This window comes from Oncorhynchus tshawytscha, linkage group LG07, assembly GCF_018296145.1.
Source record: "Oncorhynchus tshawytscha isolate Ot180627B linkage group LG07, Otsh_v2.0, whole genome shotgun sequence".
Lineage (NCBI taxonomy): Eukaryota > Metazoa > Chordata > Actinopteri > Salmoniformes > Salmonidae > Oncorhynchus > Oncorhynchus tshawytscha.
The window spans coordinates 35,803,867-35,818,972 of NC_056435.1; the positions used below are offsets into that span (position 1 = coordinate 35,803,867).

The window sequence follows — 15,106 nt, forward strand, 5'->3', positions numbered from 1 at the left end:
TTGCACCAACAGTTGTTGCCTTCTCACAAGCTGCTTGCCTATTGTCCTGTAGCCCATCCCAGCCTTGTGCAGGTCTACAATTTTATCCCTGACGTCCTTACACAGCTGTCTGGTTTTGGCCATTGTGGAGAGGTTGGAGTCTGTTTGATTGAGTGTGTGGACAGGTGTCTTTTAAACCGGTAACGAGTTCAAACAGGTGCAGTTAATACAGGTAATGAGTGGAGAACAGGAGGGGTTCTTAATGAAAAATTAACAGGTCTGTGAGAGCCGGAATTCTTATTGGTTGGTAGGTGATCAAATACTTATGTCATGCACTAAAATGCAAATTAATTACTTAAAAATCATACAATGTGATGTTCTGTTTCTGTTTTTTCCCCCCATCTCTCACAGTTGAAGTGTACCTATGATAAATCACAGACCTCTACATGCTTTGTAAGTGGGAAAACCTGCAAAATCGGGAGTGTATCAAATACTTGTTCTCCCCACTGTATATGGTTTGACAAAACTATCAAAACAATACCAATTTCATTTGCATTCTCACTAAAATGGAATGGTCTTTGAACTGTTGGAGCGAACATTGTCCTTATTTCAATTCCACATTTTACACAAACTGCGCTCTGGTCCATACTCGTCTTAGTGATTCAACTAGCACTAAATGACAACGAAAACGTTTCCTGAATCACTGGAATAATCGGCTACTGTAGCTAGACTAATGCAGTTGCACAATAGTGACTTTCCTGATCACATTCTGTCAACATGCTTATTGGTCTTCCTGAGAAAAAGTGAAGACCTAAATTAAGGTCATGACAAAATTGGCTGGATCCAGGTGCTTTGCTGAACAGTTTTGGCTCCTTTTACGCACGGAAATAAGTGTGTAAATCAGACAAGTCTGGCTTTCTGTTGTGGCTTCTGTGAGACCTGTAGGAAACAAGTGATTTGTTCTTAATTGTGCAATGTCACTGCGGTGTGCACACTGGCCCCATTGTTTGCCAATGCAAATGCACCGTTAGATAAGTGCCCTGACAAGTAGGTTACAGTGTGTAACCCCTTCCTTTTCAACAGGGAAAAAAAAGCTTTTTGGAAAAGTCTGAAATGAGATGCCTACGTATTGCTGACATCACAAGTGTAGGCCTATGACACATAACAGCTACAGAGGACTTCAGGAGGTGAGTGTCGCCTCGATCACGTCATCTGGATACGTGTGCAACAAAAGTTCAACATTCACCTTCTGCTACCATTTCGGTCAAGCCGTCTACACATACAGTTTGATGCATACGTTCTATAAATCCAACACATGCAACACAGAACGCAGTGCAACTGCCTCTGCAACACAATGCTGAAAGGCAAACACAGTGTTCCATTGGAAATTAATGTACTTCTGGAGTATCAAAATACAACGACGCTGCCGGTGTGATCGAGGTGTTTCCCCTGCTCTCTTGACTAAGTGGGGTACCTTATCACCTTATAGATATGTAATAAACATAAACTATTTCCTCAACTCCGTTCTTACTTCCCAAACAGTGAGTAAAGACTATAGACTGACTGTGTGCAGTACATGATGTACTTACATGCATAGTGCTTATTTTTACAAGTTGCTTTTTGGGAATCAAGTTGTAGCGTGACTTTACCCTGAGGACAGTGTATCTTGTTACCATACTAAAGGTTAGGATTGGGCATGCTGATCCTAGATTTGTGCTTACGGCAACTTCAACGTAGGGTGACTATTTACAGCACAGTTTCAAGTCACCATTACTAAAAAAACGTCATATTCTTCAGATTTTTTGTGTGCAAAAAGGACAACTATGGCTCCTGACGGCTATGTGGGAAAATATAATTCAATGGGTTTTTACTACATTAGATGTTTTTTTACATCAGTGTTGCACATACAGCTGTGTGCTTCTCTCATTTTATAGCATGGGAATTAACATTTCAAGGCAGTCTTGATCAGATCACTGACACCAATCCATGTAATAAAATCTATTATAGATTATAGCTGCCAAAACAGAGTAAGGCAATCCTTTGTTGTTAATATTGTAAATATAGAGTACTTTATTGAGTGTGCTAATATAAAATGTGCTAAACAAAGATGTGAATGTGTAGTAGTTTAGTAGCACTATAAATATTCAACTGACATAGGAAAGCCATCTGAGGTTTTAGACAGTTTCCAAAAAGAATAGCAGTTATTCTTAAAGTTGCACTATGCAGAAATCGCTCCGCAACTTCCTGGTTTCCAAAACTCTTATTAATAGTTAGCCTAATTTCAGTTTGTGAGACAAAATAAGCTAGTGTACTATGGAGAATAATTTTACCATCTAAAATGCTGTGAAATATATTTTCCTTAATCATATTCCCAAAAATATTGTCATTTCAGCTAGTGTACAAAACCGAACCTATATTTAAGAAATAGAAATATACAGATAGAAATGTCTTAGAAGAATCTGTTCTGTGTGAATTTGGACGGGTTGCCCAAAAAAATGACATATTGGCACTTTAAAGCTAGAATCCTTAGTTGCTACATTAATTCACACACACACAAAAGCTTGACAAACCTACTCATTCTAGGGTTTTTATTTTTTACTATTCTCTAATATTGAAGCTATCAAAACTATGAAATAACTCATATATAGGAACCAAAAAAGTGTTAAACAATAATAGATATATTTTACTCTCCTTATTGGTCAAATAGCCCTTACACAGCCTCGAGGTGTGTTTGGTCATTGTTCTGTTGAAAAACAAATGATAGTCCCACTAAGCAAAAACCAAATGGGATGGCGTATCACTGCAGAATGCGGTGGTAGCCATGTTGGTTAAGTGTGCCTTGAATACTAAATAAAGTCATGCGAGACCAGACATGCGAAGATCATCCGTTCTCCTACTCTGCGTCTCACAAAGACACGTTGGTTGGAACCAAAAATCTCAAATTTTGACTCATCAGACCAAAAGGACAGATTTCCACCGGTCTAATATCCATTGCTCATGTTTCTTGGCCCATGGAAGTCTCTTCTTCTTACTGGTGTCCTTAAGTAGTGGCTTCATTGCAGAAATTAGACCATGAAGGACTGACTCACGCAGTCTCCTCTGAAAAGTTGATGTCTTCCTTTCCAGTTTCACCATAGCGCGTGATGGTTTTTGCGGCTGCACTTGAAAAAATGAAATATTCTTGAAATGTTCTGGATTGACTGGCCTTCATGTCTTGAAGTAGTGATGGCCTGTTGTTTCTCTTTTCTTTATGAGCTGTTCTTGCCATAATATGGACTTGGTCTTTGACAAATAGGGATTTCTTCTGTATACCACCCCTACCTTGACACAACACAACTGATTGGCTCAAACGCATTAAGGAAAGGAATTCCACTATTTAACTTTTAACAAGGCACAACTGTTAATTGAAATGCATTCCAGGTGACTACCTCATGAAGCTGGTTGAGATAATGCCAAGAGTGTGCAAAGCTGACATCAAGGCAAAGGGTGGCTACTTGGAAGAACCTCAAAATAAAATAGAATTTGATTTGTGTAACACTTTTTTGGTTACTACATGATTCCATATGTTTAATTTCAGTTTTGATGTCTTCACTATTATTCTACAATGTAGAAAATAGCACAAATAAAGAAAAACCATGAATGAGTAGTTGTGTCCAAACTTTTGACTGGTACTGTATATGCATTGATTCTTGTAGAATATAATTTACAAGATTGTTTTATTCCAATGTTTGTAAACAATGTAAACAAACCCTGTATAGTCTCAAAACATGAATAGGACTAATTGTCATGGATGGTTAGTCCTTGGATATATGGCTTGCTCTATGAATTTGTGAACAGTTATTTCTCCAGGCCCTTCCCTAAACTTTTTACCAAAACATAGGCGGGGGTACGCTTTCTTATTGTTTCAATTAAGATTCTAGCTTCAATGACAACCTCGTTGCACCCATTTTAACTGTGAAAGTGCCATCATCACACTGACTGTGCCCATCCCCTAACTTCACACACACAGGCTTTTTCAGGTGGGCACAATGATACTGAACAGTCAGACAGAAATAGTGTAAAACAGACAATAAATTCTCTGTTGTGTAAGATAAACATCAATTTCAGCTTTATCACATGACATGTATCTTTAAGGACCCCACTGAATAAGCGCTAGTTGTTACCTGCGGTGGTTACCTACTTAGGGTCAGAAGATAGGCGGGCCCCCTCTTCAAGGTGTCAACTAGTGGCGATAGATTCCTGGGTTATATCACTGATTGATCAGACTTGTGTTGTCACCACTCAGTGTGGTGGACTTGTTCAACCAGATTTCAGCCGGTGCAACCCAACAAAACCAAAACACACCTTGGCTTTGACAAAAGCAAGAACACTCACCATCTCTGCACAGTCGCATGGCTTCTCGATTTTTCCCGAACTCTTTCAAACTTTCCTCTGATTCGGCACCTAAAAGAGGCAATCGGATACACACGAAGATAAATAGTTACACTTGCTTGCTTCTGCTGTTGTTAACAGTAGCGTTTCTTCGTATTCCAAAAACTGCACGCAATCAGCAAAAAAAGCTCACGATCATCGTTATGTCTCGATTCTACACACACATCCAGTACGCACGAGCACTCACCGTCGTTGCCGTGGAGTTTGGCAGCATCGACCCAGCTGCTCCAAGGCTGTCCCAACATTATTTCTGGACTAGGCATGGATCTGCGCTCCGCACCAGTCGCCATTGCTGTGGAGCCTTCTCCCCGCTGGATCTGCTGCTGTTGCTGCTTCAGCTGCCTGGCCACTCTGCGCTGCTCCCCCCTGACGTCATCATCGGCCCTTTCCGACATTCTTTCCGCTACAATGTAACAAAACAGCAGTCAGCGTTGTGGGGTTCTCAGGATTCCTTCATTGATTGTCTCCGGCAAACGCATGTTTTGGTAACGGAAATCCCTTTGATTATGTGTTTAGAAGCTAGAGGGAGTGACACCACCGCTCTTGTTTTGACGGGTGCATGTGTGCGAGGCCGTCCCCCGGCACATACAGTCTGGGCAATCGCAGATATCACAGATAAAACTTTTAAGGAGGAGCATCTAAATGCACCTCCGTGAGTGCATTAAACGTGATAAATCCAGGTCACTTACACGCGGTGACAACAATATGTTTTCAATCATCAAATAAATACTATATTCATCACCTTCGTATAGCCTATGCCTAATTGATACAGTTCACATAGGAATTCGTTTTTTCTTCGAAAAACGTATTTTATGAATAAAAACGAACCAAATTATAGTTAAAAAATGAGGTTTTTTTTTACAGTGCCCTAATATTGATCAAATTAACATGCTTCGAGGTATTATATCATAACAACCAGAATATCCCTCTTGCTTCCAACTTCAAAAATGTTCAGATAGGATACACACCTTCGATAATGCACATCGATGACCGAACAGTTCATTTATATAAAACAGTTTATTAAAGTAAAACAATTAAGACAGGGACCTGTTTCTTGTCGCCGGATGGGGGAGTATATATTCATTGATGTCCTACTTCCTTAATAAGGCGCGACTGCTTTCCAGTTTACAGTAGTCAGATTCATATTTCTCACAACCTTTTGCGTCACATCAGCGCTATGTGGCGAATGGATGGAGTTCCTACTTCCATAATCTAGGAATTGGTAACACTTTACACCAAACAAGCAGAAAGAAAGCTATCTCGTTAACTATTTCCTTTCTAAAACACTTCATTCAGGTTTACAGTTATATAAGTGTCTGTAGATTAGGTATTACAAAAATATGAATGTCTGAGGTCTTTATAGAATTGAAATATTCCTAGGAAGTATACCTTCCACTTTCCAAATGGGATTCGGATTTAAATGGAGTGACCAGGATGTCTACATGTTATCTCATGTTTGTACCTCTCAGCACAGGCCTGCTACTGATGGGCAGAATCAATCTGTAACAGACAATGTACACGTGACCTCACCTACCATACAGGAATCCAGTTTGAAGTGAAGGTTCTATCATGTTAATAAGTGTTGAAATCCTATACAACCATCTTCAGTTTTCAACTGGCTTACTTACAGGTAGTAAGCCGAAATGACTGAATGCATTTTCATTGCATGCTCAAAAATTATACAAAAAAAAACTACTGCCAATACAAAAGGCTAAAAGGCAAAAACAACAAGTGGGTAGAAACTATCCCTACAAATGACAACTAATTAGTGCATCAATTTATGACAGACAGCAAAACGTGTAGGCCTGATGCTGAAATGGAACTGGTTTTGGGGGATTGTATATGGTTCAACAGTCGCGTATTACAAATACTACATTTGTTTAGATTTTTTTTACATGATTGATTATAGGTATGTATACTAATCAATAATAAAATATTACTTGGCAAATTGTCTGCATCTGACAGACTGACATACTAAGAATAAAGTTAGGCTATTTTTCATATTTTTTATACACTGCTCAAAAAAATAAAGGGAAGACTAAAATAACACATCCTAGATCTGAATGAATGAAATATTCTTATTAAATACTTTTTTCTTTACATAGTTGAATGTGCTGACAACAAAATCACACAAAAAGTATCAATGGAAATCAAATTTATCAACCCATGGAGGTCTGGTTTTGGAGTCACACTCAAAATTAAAGTGGAAAACCACACTACAGGCTGATCCAACTTTGATGTAATGTCCTTAAAACAAGTCAAAATGAGGCTCAGCAGTGTGAGTGGCCTCCACGTGCCTGTATAACCTCCCTACAATGCCTGGGCATGCTCCTGATGAGGTGGCGGATGGTCTCCTGAGGGATCTCCTCCCAGACCTGGACTAAAGCATCCGCCAACTCCTGGACAGTCTGTGGTGCAACGTGGTGTTGGTGGATGGAGCGAGACATGATGTCCCAGATGTGCTCAATTGGATTCAGGTCTGGGGAACGGGCGGGCCAGTCCATAGCATCAATGCCTTCCTCTAGCAGGAACTGCTGACACACTCCAGCCACATGAGGTCTAGCATTGTCTTGCATTAGGAGGAACCCAGGGCCAACCGCACCAGCATATGGTCTCACAAGGGGTCTGAGGATCTCATCTCGGTACCTAATGGCAGTCAGGCTACCTCTGGCGAGCACATGGAGGGCTGTGCGGCCCCCCAAAGAAATGCCACCCCACACCATGACTGACCCACCGCCAAACCGGTCATGCTGTTACATGTTACAGGCAGCAGAACGTTCTCCACGGCGTCTCCAGGCTCTGTCACATGTGCTCAGTGTGAACCTGCTTTCATCTATAAAGAGCACAGGGCGCCATTGGCGAATTTGCCAATCTTGGTGTTCTCTGGCAAATGCCAAACGTCCTGCACGGTGTTGGGCTGTTAGCACAACCCCCACCTGTGGACGTCGGGCCCTCATACCACCCTCATGGAGTCTGTTTCTGACCGTTTGAGCAAACACATGCCCATTTCAAATCAAATCAAATTTTATTTGTCACATACACATGGTTAGCAGATGTTAATGCGAGTGTAGCGAAATTCTTGTGCTTCCTTTTCCGACAATGTAGTAATAACCAACGAGTAATCTAGCTAACAATTCCAAAACTACTACCGTATACACACACAAGTGTAAAGGGATAAAGAATATGCACATAAAGATATATGAATGAGTGATGGTACAGAGCGGCATAGGCAAGATGCAGTAGATGATATCGAGTACAGTATATACATATGTATATACATATGAGATGAGTATGTAAACAAAGTGGCATAGTTTAAAGTGGCTAGTGATACATGTATTACATAAAGATGCAGTAGATGATATAGAGTACAGTATATACGTATACATATGAGATAAATAATGTAGGGTATGTAAACATTATATTAGGTAGCATTGTTTAAAGTGGCTAGTGATATCTTTTACATCAATTCCCATCAATTCCCATTATTAAAGTGGCTGGAGTTGAGTCAGTGTGTTGGCAGCAGCCACTCAATGTTAGTGGTGGCTGTTTAACAGTCTGATGGCCTTGAGATAGAAGCTGTTTTTCAGTCTCTCGGTCCCAGCTTTGATGCACCTGTACTGACCTCGCCTTCTGGATGATAGCGGGGTGAACAGGCAGTGGCTCGGGTGGTTGTTGTCCTTGATGATCTTTATGGCCTTCCTGTGACATCGGGTGGTGTAGGTGTCCTGGAGGGCAGGTAGTTTGCCCCCGGTGATGCGTTGTGCAGACCTCACTACCCTCTGGAGAGCCTTACGGTTGTGGGTGGAGCAGTTGCCGTACCAGGCGGTGATACAGCCCGACAGGATGCTCTCGATTGTGCATCTGTAGAAGTTTGTGAGTGCTTTTGGTGACAAGCTAAATTTCTTCAGCCTCCTGAGGTTGAAGAGGCGCTGCTGCACCTTCTTCACAATGCTGTCTGTGTGGGTGGACCAATTTAGTTTGTCTGTGATGTGTACGCCCTAGGAACTTTAAAAAAAAACTACTACCCTCTCCACTACTGTTCCATCGATGTGGATAGGGGGGTGTTCCCTCTGCTGTTTCCTGAAGTCCACAATCATCTCCTTAGTTTTGTTGACGTTGAGTGTGAGGTTATTTTCCTGACACCACACTCCGAGGGCCCTCACCTCCTCCCTGTAGGCCGTCTCGTCGTTGTTGGTAATCAAGCCTACCACTGTTGTGTCGTCCGCAAACTTGATGATTGAGTTGGAGGCGTGCGTGGCCACGCAGTCGTGGGTGAACAGAGTGTACAGGAGAGGGCTCAGAACGCACCCTTGTGGGGCCCCAGTGTTGATGATCAGCGGGGTGGAGATGTTGTTACCTACCCTCACCACCTGGGGGCGGCCCGTCAGGAAGTCCAGTACCCAGTTGCACAGGGCGGGGTCGAGACCCAGGGTCTCGAGCTTGATGACGAGCTTGGAGGGCACTATGGTGTTAAATGCTGAACTGTAGTCGATGAACAGCATTCTCACATAGGTATTCCTCTTGTCCAGATGGGTTAGGGCAGTGTGCAGTGTGGTTGAGATTGCATCGTCTGTGGACCTATTTGGGCGGTAAGCAAATTGGAGTGGGTCTAGGGTGTCAGGTAGGGTGGAGGTGATATGGTCCTTGACTAGTCTCTCAAAGCACTTCATGATGACGGAGGTGAGTGCTACGGAGTGACGGAGGTAGTCGTTTAGCTCAGTTACCTTAGCTTTCTTGGGAACAGGAACAATGGTGGCCCTCTTGAAGCATGTGGGAACAGCAGACTGGGATAGGGATCGATTGAATATGTCCGTAAACACACCAGCCAGCTGGTCTGCGCATGCTCTGAGGGCGCGGCTGGGGATGCCATCTGGGCCTGCAGCCTTGCGAGGGTTAACGTGTTTAAATGTTTTACTCACCTCGGCTGCAGTGAAGGAGAGTCCGCATGTTTTGGTTGCGGGCCGTGTCAGTGGCACTGTATTGTCCTCAAAGCGGGCAAAAAAGTTATTTAGTCTGCCTGGGAGCAAGGCATCCTGGTCCGTGACTGGGCTGGTTTTCTTTTTGTAATCCGTGATTGACTGTAGACCCTGCCACATACCTCGTGTCTGAGCTGTTGAATTGCGATTCTATTGGTCTCTATACTGACGCTTAGCTTGTTTGATAGCCTTGCGGATGAAATAGCTAAACTGTTTGTATTCGGTCATGTTTCCAGTCACCTTGCCGTGATTAAAAGCAGTGGTTCGCGCTTTCAGTTTCACGCGAATGCTGCCATCAATCCACGGTTTCTGGTTTGGGAATGTTTTAATCGTTGCTATGGGAACGACATCTTCAACGCACGTTCTAATGAACTCGCTCACCGAATCAGCGTATTCGTCAATGTTGTTGTCTGACCCAATACGAAACATATCCCAGTCCACGTGATGCAAGCAGTCTTGGAGCGTGGAATCAGATTGGTCGGACCAGCGTTGACCAGACCTCAGGGTGGGAGCTTCTTGTTTTAGTTTCTGTCTGTAGGCAGGGAGCAACAAAATGGAGCCGTGGTCAGCTTTTCCGAAGGGAGTGCGGGGGAGGGCCTTATATGCATCGCGGAAGTTAGAATAGCAATGATCCAAGGTTTTACCAGCCCTGATTGCGCAATCGATATGCTGATACAATTTGCTGATACAATTTATGGCCTGCTGGAGGTCATTTTGCAAGGCTCTGGCAGTGCTCCTCCTGCTCCTCCTTGCACAAAGGCAGAGGTAGCGGTCCTGTTGCTGGGTTGTTGCCCTCCTACGGCCTCCTCCACGTCTCCTGATGTACTGGCCTGTCTCCTGGTAGCGCCTCCAAGTTCTGGACACTACCCTGACAGACACAGCAAACCTTCTTGCCACAGCTCGCGTTGATGTGCCATCCTGGATGAGCTGCACTACCTGAGCCACTTGTGTGGGTTGTAGACTCCGTCTCATGCTACCACTAGAGTGAAAGCACCGCCAGCATTCAAAAGTGACCAAAACATCAGCCAGGAAGCATAGGAACTGAGAAGTGGTCTGTGGTTATCACCTGCAGAACCACTCTTTTATTGGGGGTGTCTTGCTAATTGCCTATAATTTCCATCTGTTGTCTATTCCATTTGCACAACAGCATGTGAAATTTATTGTCAATCAGTGTTGCTTCCTAAGTGGACAGTTTGATTTCACAGAAGTGTGATTGACTTGGAGTTACATTGTGTTGTTTAAGTGTTCCCTTTATTTTTTTGAGCAGTGTATTATACTTTCATGTTGGTCTATGCAGTTGTTATACCATATGAATTTGGAGCTACAGCTTATGGCACAAACGGGTCTTCCGTGCATCAGATTGCATTGACACAACGGGGGCCAATGCAGTTCTTCAGGTGTCAAGGATAACTTTGTGACACTCCATCCCGCTTTGACCTTCTGACAGAGACTCATCTGGTTCATGGAACCAACATGACCCACAGGGTTCGAACCCAGGTTTATGATGCAGCAGAAGACCGCATCAGTCTAATAAGTTAAGGCATTGTCTTCAGGTCTCAGCCTAAGTTAATCATGTCCAAGCTTGGTCGTCATACCACTTGTTACATTTACTAGTGTAGTATCAATATCTTATTGAGATTTTGTAATGAAATGGCTGCTGAAAAACTGCAGACCTGAGTGTAGAGTCTGATTGTAGCTATGTTGCAGGACTGTGGAGTGAGTCTCAAGATTGATGTGTAGAATTTGAGTAGAAATACAGGGTATTGTGCTTACTGAACACTTACCTTGTCAAATGTGGAAAAGGGAACACAATCTTAACTGGATCAGTAAAACCTCATCGGTTTGGGTGATCTCTGGTCGCTCCACACAAGTTGTGGAAGGAATCTGGTTGAGATAGAGAAAGAGACGGGTGGGAAACGTTAGTATTAGGTTCATTGTTTTCCTTGTCTTGATGCCGTAATCACTGTTTAAGGAATTACAGTGTTTTCTGTCTGGAAGATAACGCCGCCTCCAATGCTCCTGGTGGATCTGGCTGTGGCTCTGTGCTCGGCAGCTTTCAAGCTAGCCCATGAGCTACTTATGGAGCTCCTCGCCGCAGCAGAGTAATCCAATCCAATAAGCAATATCCCTTTAACCACTCCAGAGCCCTGCAGTTTGCAGCGCAATAATCCCTTTCAAAGATTAGGATAAAAACACTACTAAAATAATTTCCCCATTAAAATATTTTTTGAAGGGGGTGGGGATTGGGGCCATTGAACTTAATTTAACTGGACACAGGAAACCAATTCTTTCCACAAGAACAACTGTCGCAAACTGTAGGCTATTAATGTACCACACATTAGCCTAATGAGACAGCAATAAAATTATTAGAAAAATTAAATACAGAACAGTAATAACAATTAGGCCTACCATTTTAGTTGTTTTTACACAAAAGCATTGTAAACATCAGTATGCCCAGAACTAACTTCAATTAAAAAAAATGTTTACCATTGTAGGCTACTCATCAATTCAACACAATGTGAATAATGAAAACACTATTACAAAGATAAGACATAAAATAGGTGTCGGTGGTGAATGTGAAACCCTTTAGGGCTGACCCCAATTGGATGACTAGTCAATTGTTTGGTCGTTAGGCTGTTGGTCGCCGAGACTGTGTATATATTGCTACTGCTTGACTAAAACACACTACTGTTCACTTAGAAATGTCCTGTTTTTTTTTTTTAAAGAAAAGCACATTTTTTGTGCATTAAAATAACATCAAATTGATCATATATATATACAGTGTAGACATTGTTAATGTTGTAAATGACTATTATAGCTGGAAACTGCATATTTTTTAATGGAATATCTACATAGGCCTACAGTTGCCCATTATCAGCAACCATCACTCCTGTGTTCCGATGGCACGTTGTGTTAGCTAATTGAAGTTTATCATTTAAAAAAGGCTAATTGATCATTAGAAAACCCTTTTGCAATAATGTTAGCACAGCTGAAAACTGTTGTGCTAATAAAAGAAGCAATAAAACTGGCCTTCTTTAGACTAGTTGAGTACCTGGAGCATCAGCATCTGTAGGTTCGATTACAGGCTCAAAATGGCCAGTAATAAAGACCTTTCTTCTGAAACTCGTCAGTCTATTCTTGTTCTAAGAAATGAAGGCTATTCCATGCAAGAAATTGCCAAGAAACTGAAGATCTTGTACAACGAAGTGTACTACTCCCTTCACAGAACAGCGCAAACTGTCTCTAACCAGAATAGAAAAAGGAGTGGGAGGCCCTGGAACATAACTGAGCAAGAGGACAAGTACATTAGAGTGTCTAGTTTGAGAAACAGACATCTCACAAGTCCTCAACTGGCAGCTTCATTAAATAGTACCCACAAAACACCAGTCTCAACATCAACAGTGAAGAGGTGACTCCGGGATGCTGGCCTTCTAGGTAGAGAACATTATTTTGCCCATCTTTATCTTTTCTTTTTATTGGCCAGTCTGAGATATTGCTTTTTCTTTGCAACTATGCATAGAAGTCCAGCATCCTGGAGACACCTCTTCACTGTTGATGTTGAGACTGGTGTTTTGCGGGTACTAAGAAGGTTCTTTGTTTCTTGCTATTTTGAGCCTGTAATCGAACCCACAAATGCCGATGCTCCAAATACTCAACTAAGCTAAAGTTTTATTGCTTCTTTAAAATAGGACAACATTTTTCAGCTGTGCTAACATAACTGCAAAGGGGTTTTCTAATGATCAATTAGCCTATTAAAATTATAAACTTGGACTAGCTAACACAACGTGCCATTGGAACACAGGTGTGATGGTTGCTGATAAATGTGCAAGTGTACGCCTATGTAGATATTCAATTGTATTTGATTTAATCTGCCGTTTCCAGCTACAATAGTCATTTACAACATTAACAATGTCTACACTGTATTTAAGATCAATTTGAATGTGCTTTTCTTTCAAAAACAAGGACATTTAAGTGACCCCAAACTTTTGAACGGTGGTGTATATATATATATATATATATATATATATATATTTATGCACTATGAACTATGAAATAACACACATATGGAATCATGTAGTAAGTAAGTGTTAAACAAAGACCAATTCCATATTATGGCAAGAACAGCTCAAAAAAAGCAAAAAGAAACAATCAGATATTTGACCGGTGAAAATCTGTCCTTTGGTCTGATGATTCCAAATGAGATTTTTGGAGCCAACAACCGTGTCTTTGTGAGACTCGGAGGAGGTGAAAGGATGATCTCTGCATATGTGGTTCCCACAGTGAAGCATAGGGGTGGTGGTGTGATGGTGTGGGGTGCTTTGCTAGTGATACTGTCTGATTTATTTAGAATTCAAGGCACACATAATCAGCATGGCTACCACAGCATTCTGCAGCGATACGCCATCCCAGCTTGTTTGTGCTTAGTGGGACTATCATTTGTTTTCAACAGGACAATGACCCAACACACACCTCCAGGCTGTGTAAGTGCTATTTGACTAAGAATGAGAGTGATGGAGTGCTGCATCAGATGACCTGGCCTCCACAATCACCCTTGCTCAGCATGTGTGGGAACTCCTTCTAGACTGTTGAAAAATTATTCCAGGTGAAGCTGGTTGAGAGAATGCCAAGAGTGTGCAACGCTGGCATCAATGCAAAAGGTGGCTTCTTTGAAGAATCTCAAATATAAAATACATTGATGTGTTTACACTTTTTTGGTTACTACATGATTCCATTATTGTTATTTCATAGTTTTGATGTCTCCACTATTATTCTTCAACATAGAAAATAGTACAAATAAAAGGAAAACCCTTGAATGAGTAGGTGTCCAAATTGTTGACTGGTACTAATATACAGTTGAAGTCAGAATTTCACATACACCATAGCTAAATACATTTAAACTCATTTAAAGTTTTTCACAATTCCTGACATGTAATTCTAGTACAAATTAGGATCACCACTTTATTTGAAGAGAGAGAGTGCATTCTGAAGAGAGAAGTGTATTGGCCATGCAGCATTTACGGTGATACGGCCTCAGCAGACGTCAGGGCATTCATACTTCTTGCGCTTCGTGGAGCAGAGCTGTTGTCAAAGAAGTGAGTTTGTGTTTTCTCCAGGATGTACCGCCCCCACCTATAGTCAACCAATCATATCAATGCAGAGTTATACAGAGCCCTGCGCAATGTTACAACATTTGGGAGGTGCATGGCGATGTGGTACGGAGTTTGATTTGGCCTCTGGCCTCTCACACTCTCCATATGGTGCCTCTAAGATATATACAGTTGAAGTCGGAAGTTTACATACACCTTAGCCAAATACATTTAAACTCAGTTTTTCACAATGCCTGACCTGCAATCCTAGTAAAAAGTCCATGTTTTAGGTCAGTTAGGATCACCACTTTATTTTAAGAATGTGAAATATCAGAAAAATAGTAGAGAGAATGATTTATTTCAGCTTTTATTACTTTCATCACATTCCCATTTGTTCAGAAGTTTACATACACTCAATTAGTATTTGGTAGCATTGCCTTTAAATTGTTTAACTTGGGTCAAACGTTTCAGGTAGCCTTCCACAATAAGTTGGGTGAATTGTGGCCCATTCCTCCTGACAGATCTGGTGTAACAGAGTTAGGTTTGTAGGCCCCCTTGCTCACACACGATTTTTCAGTTCTGCCCACAAACTTTCTATGGGATTTCTTCTGACCCACTGGAATTGTGATACAG

General features: G+C 41.8%; 1 protein-coding gene across 5 annotated transcripts in view; it reads right to left on the reverse strand.

Annotated features, from left to right (window-relative positions):
* Positions 1-15,106, reverse strand: part of LOC112254437 (ataxin-7) — a 54,163-nt gene that overhangs the window by 28,014 nt on the left and 11,043 nt on the right. For all 5 annotated transcript variants that reach the window (XM_024427022.2, XM_042324351.1, XM_042324353.1 and 2 more), the window contains 3 exons: positions 11,171-11,270; positions 4,598-4,813; positions 4,354-4,422 (listed from right to left, as the gene is read on the reverse strand). In XM_024427022.2, the coding sequence (XP_024282790.1) occupies positions 4,354-4,422; positions 4,598-4,805 (277 nt within the window). In that variant the 5' untranslated portion in view covers positions 4,806-4,813; positions 11,171-11,270. The remainder of the gene's footprint in view (positions 1-4,353; positions 4,423-4,597; positions 4,814-11,170; positions 11,271-15,106) is intronic.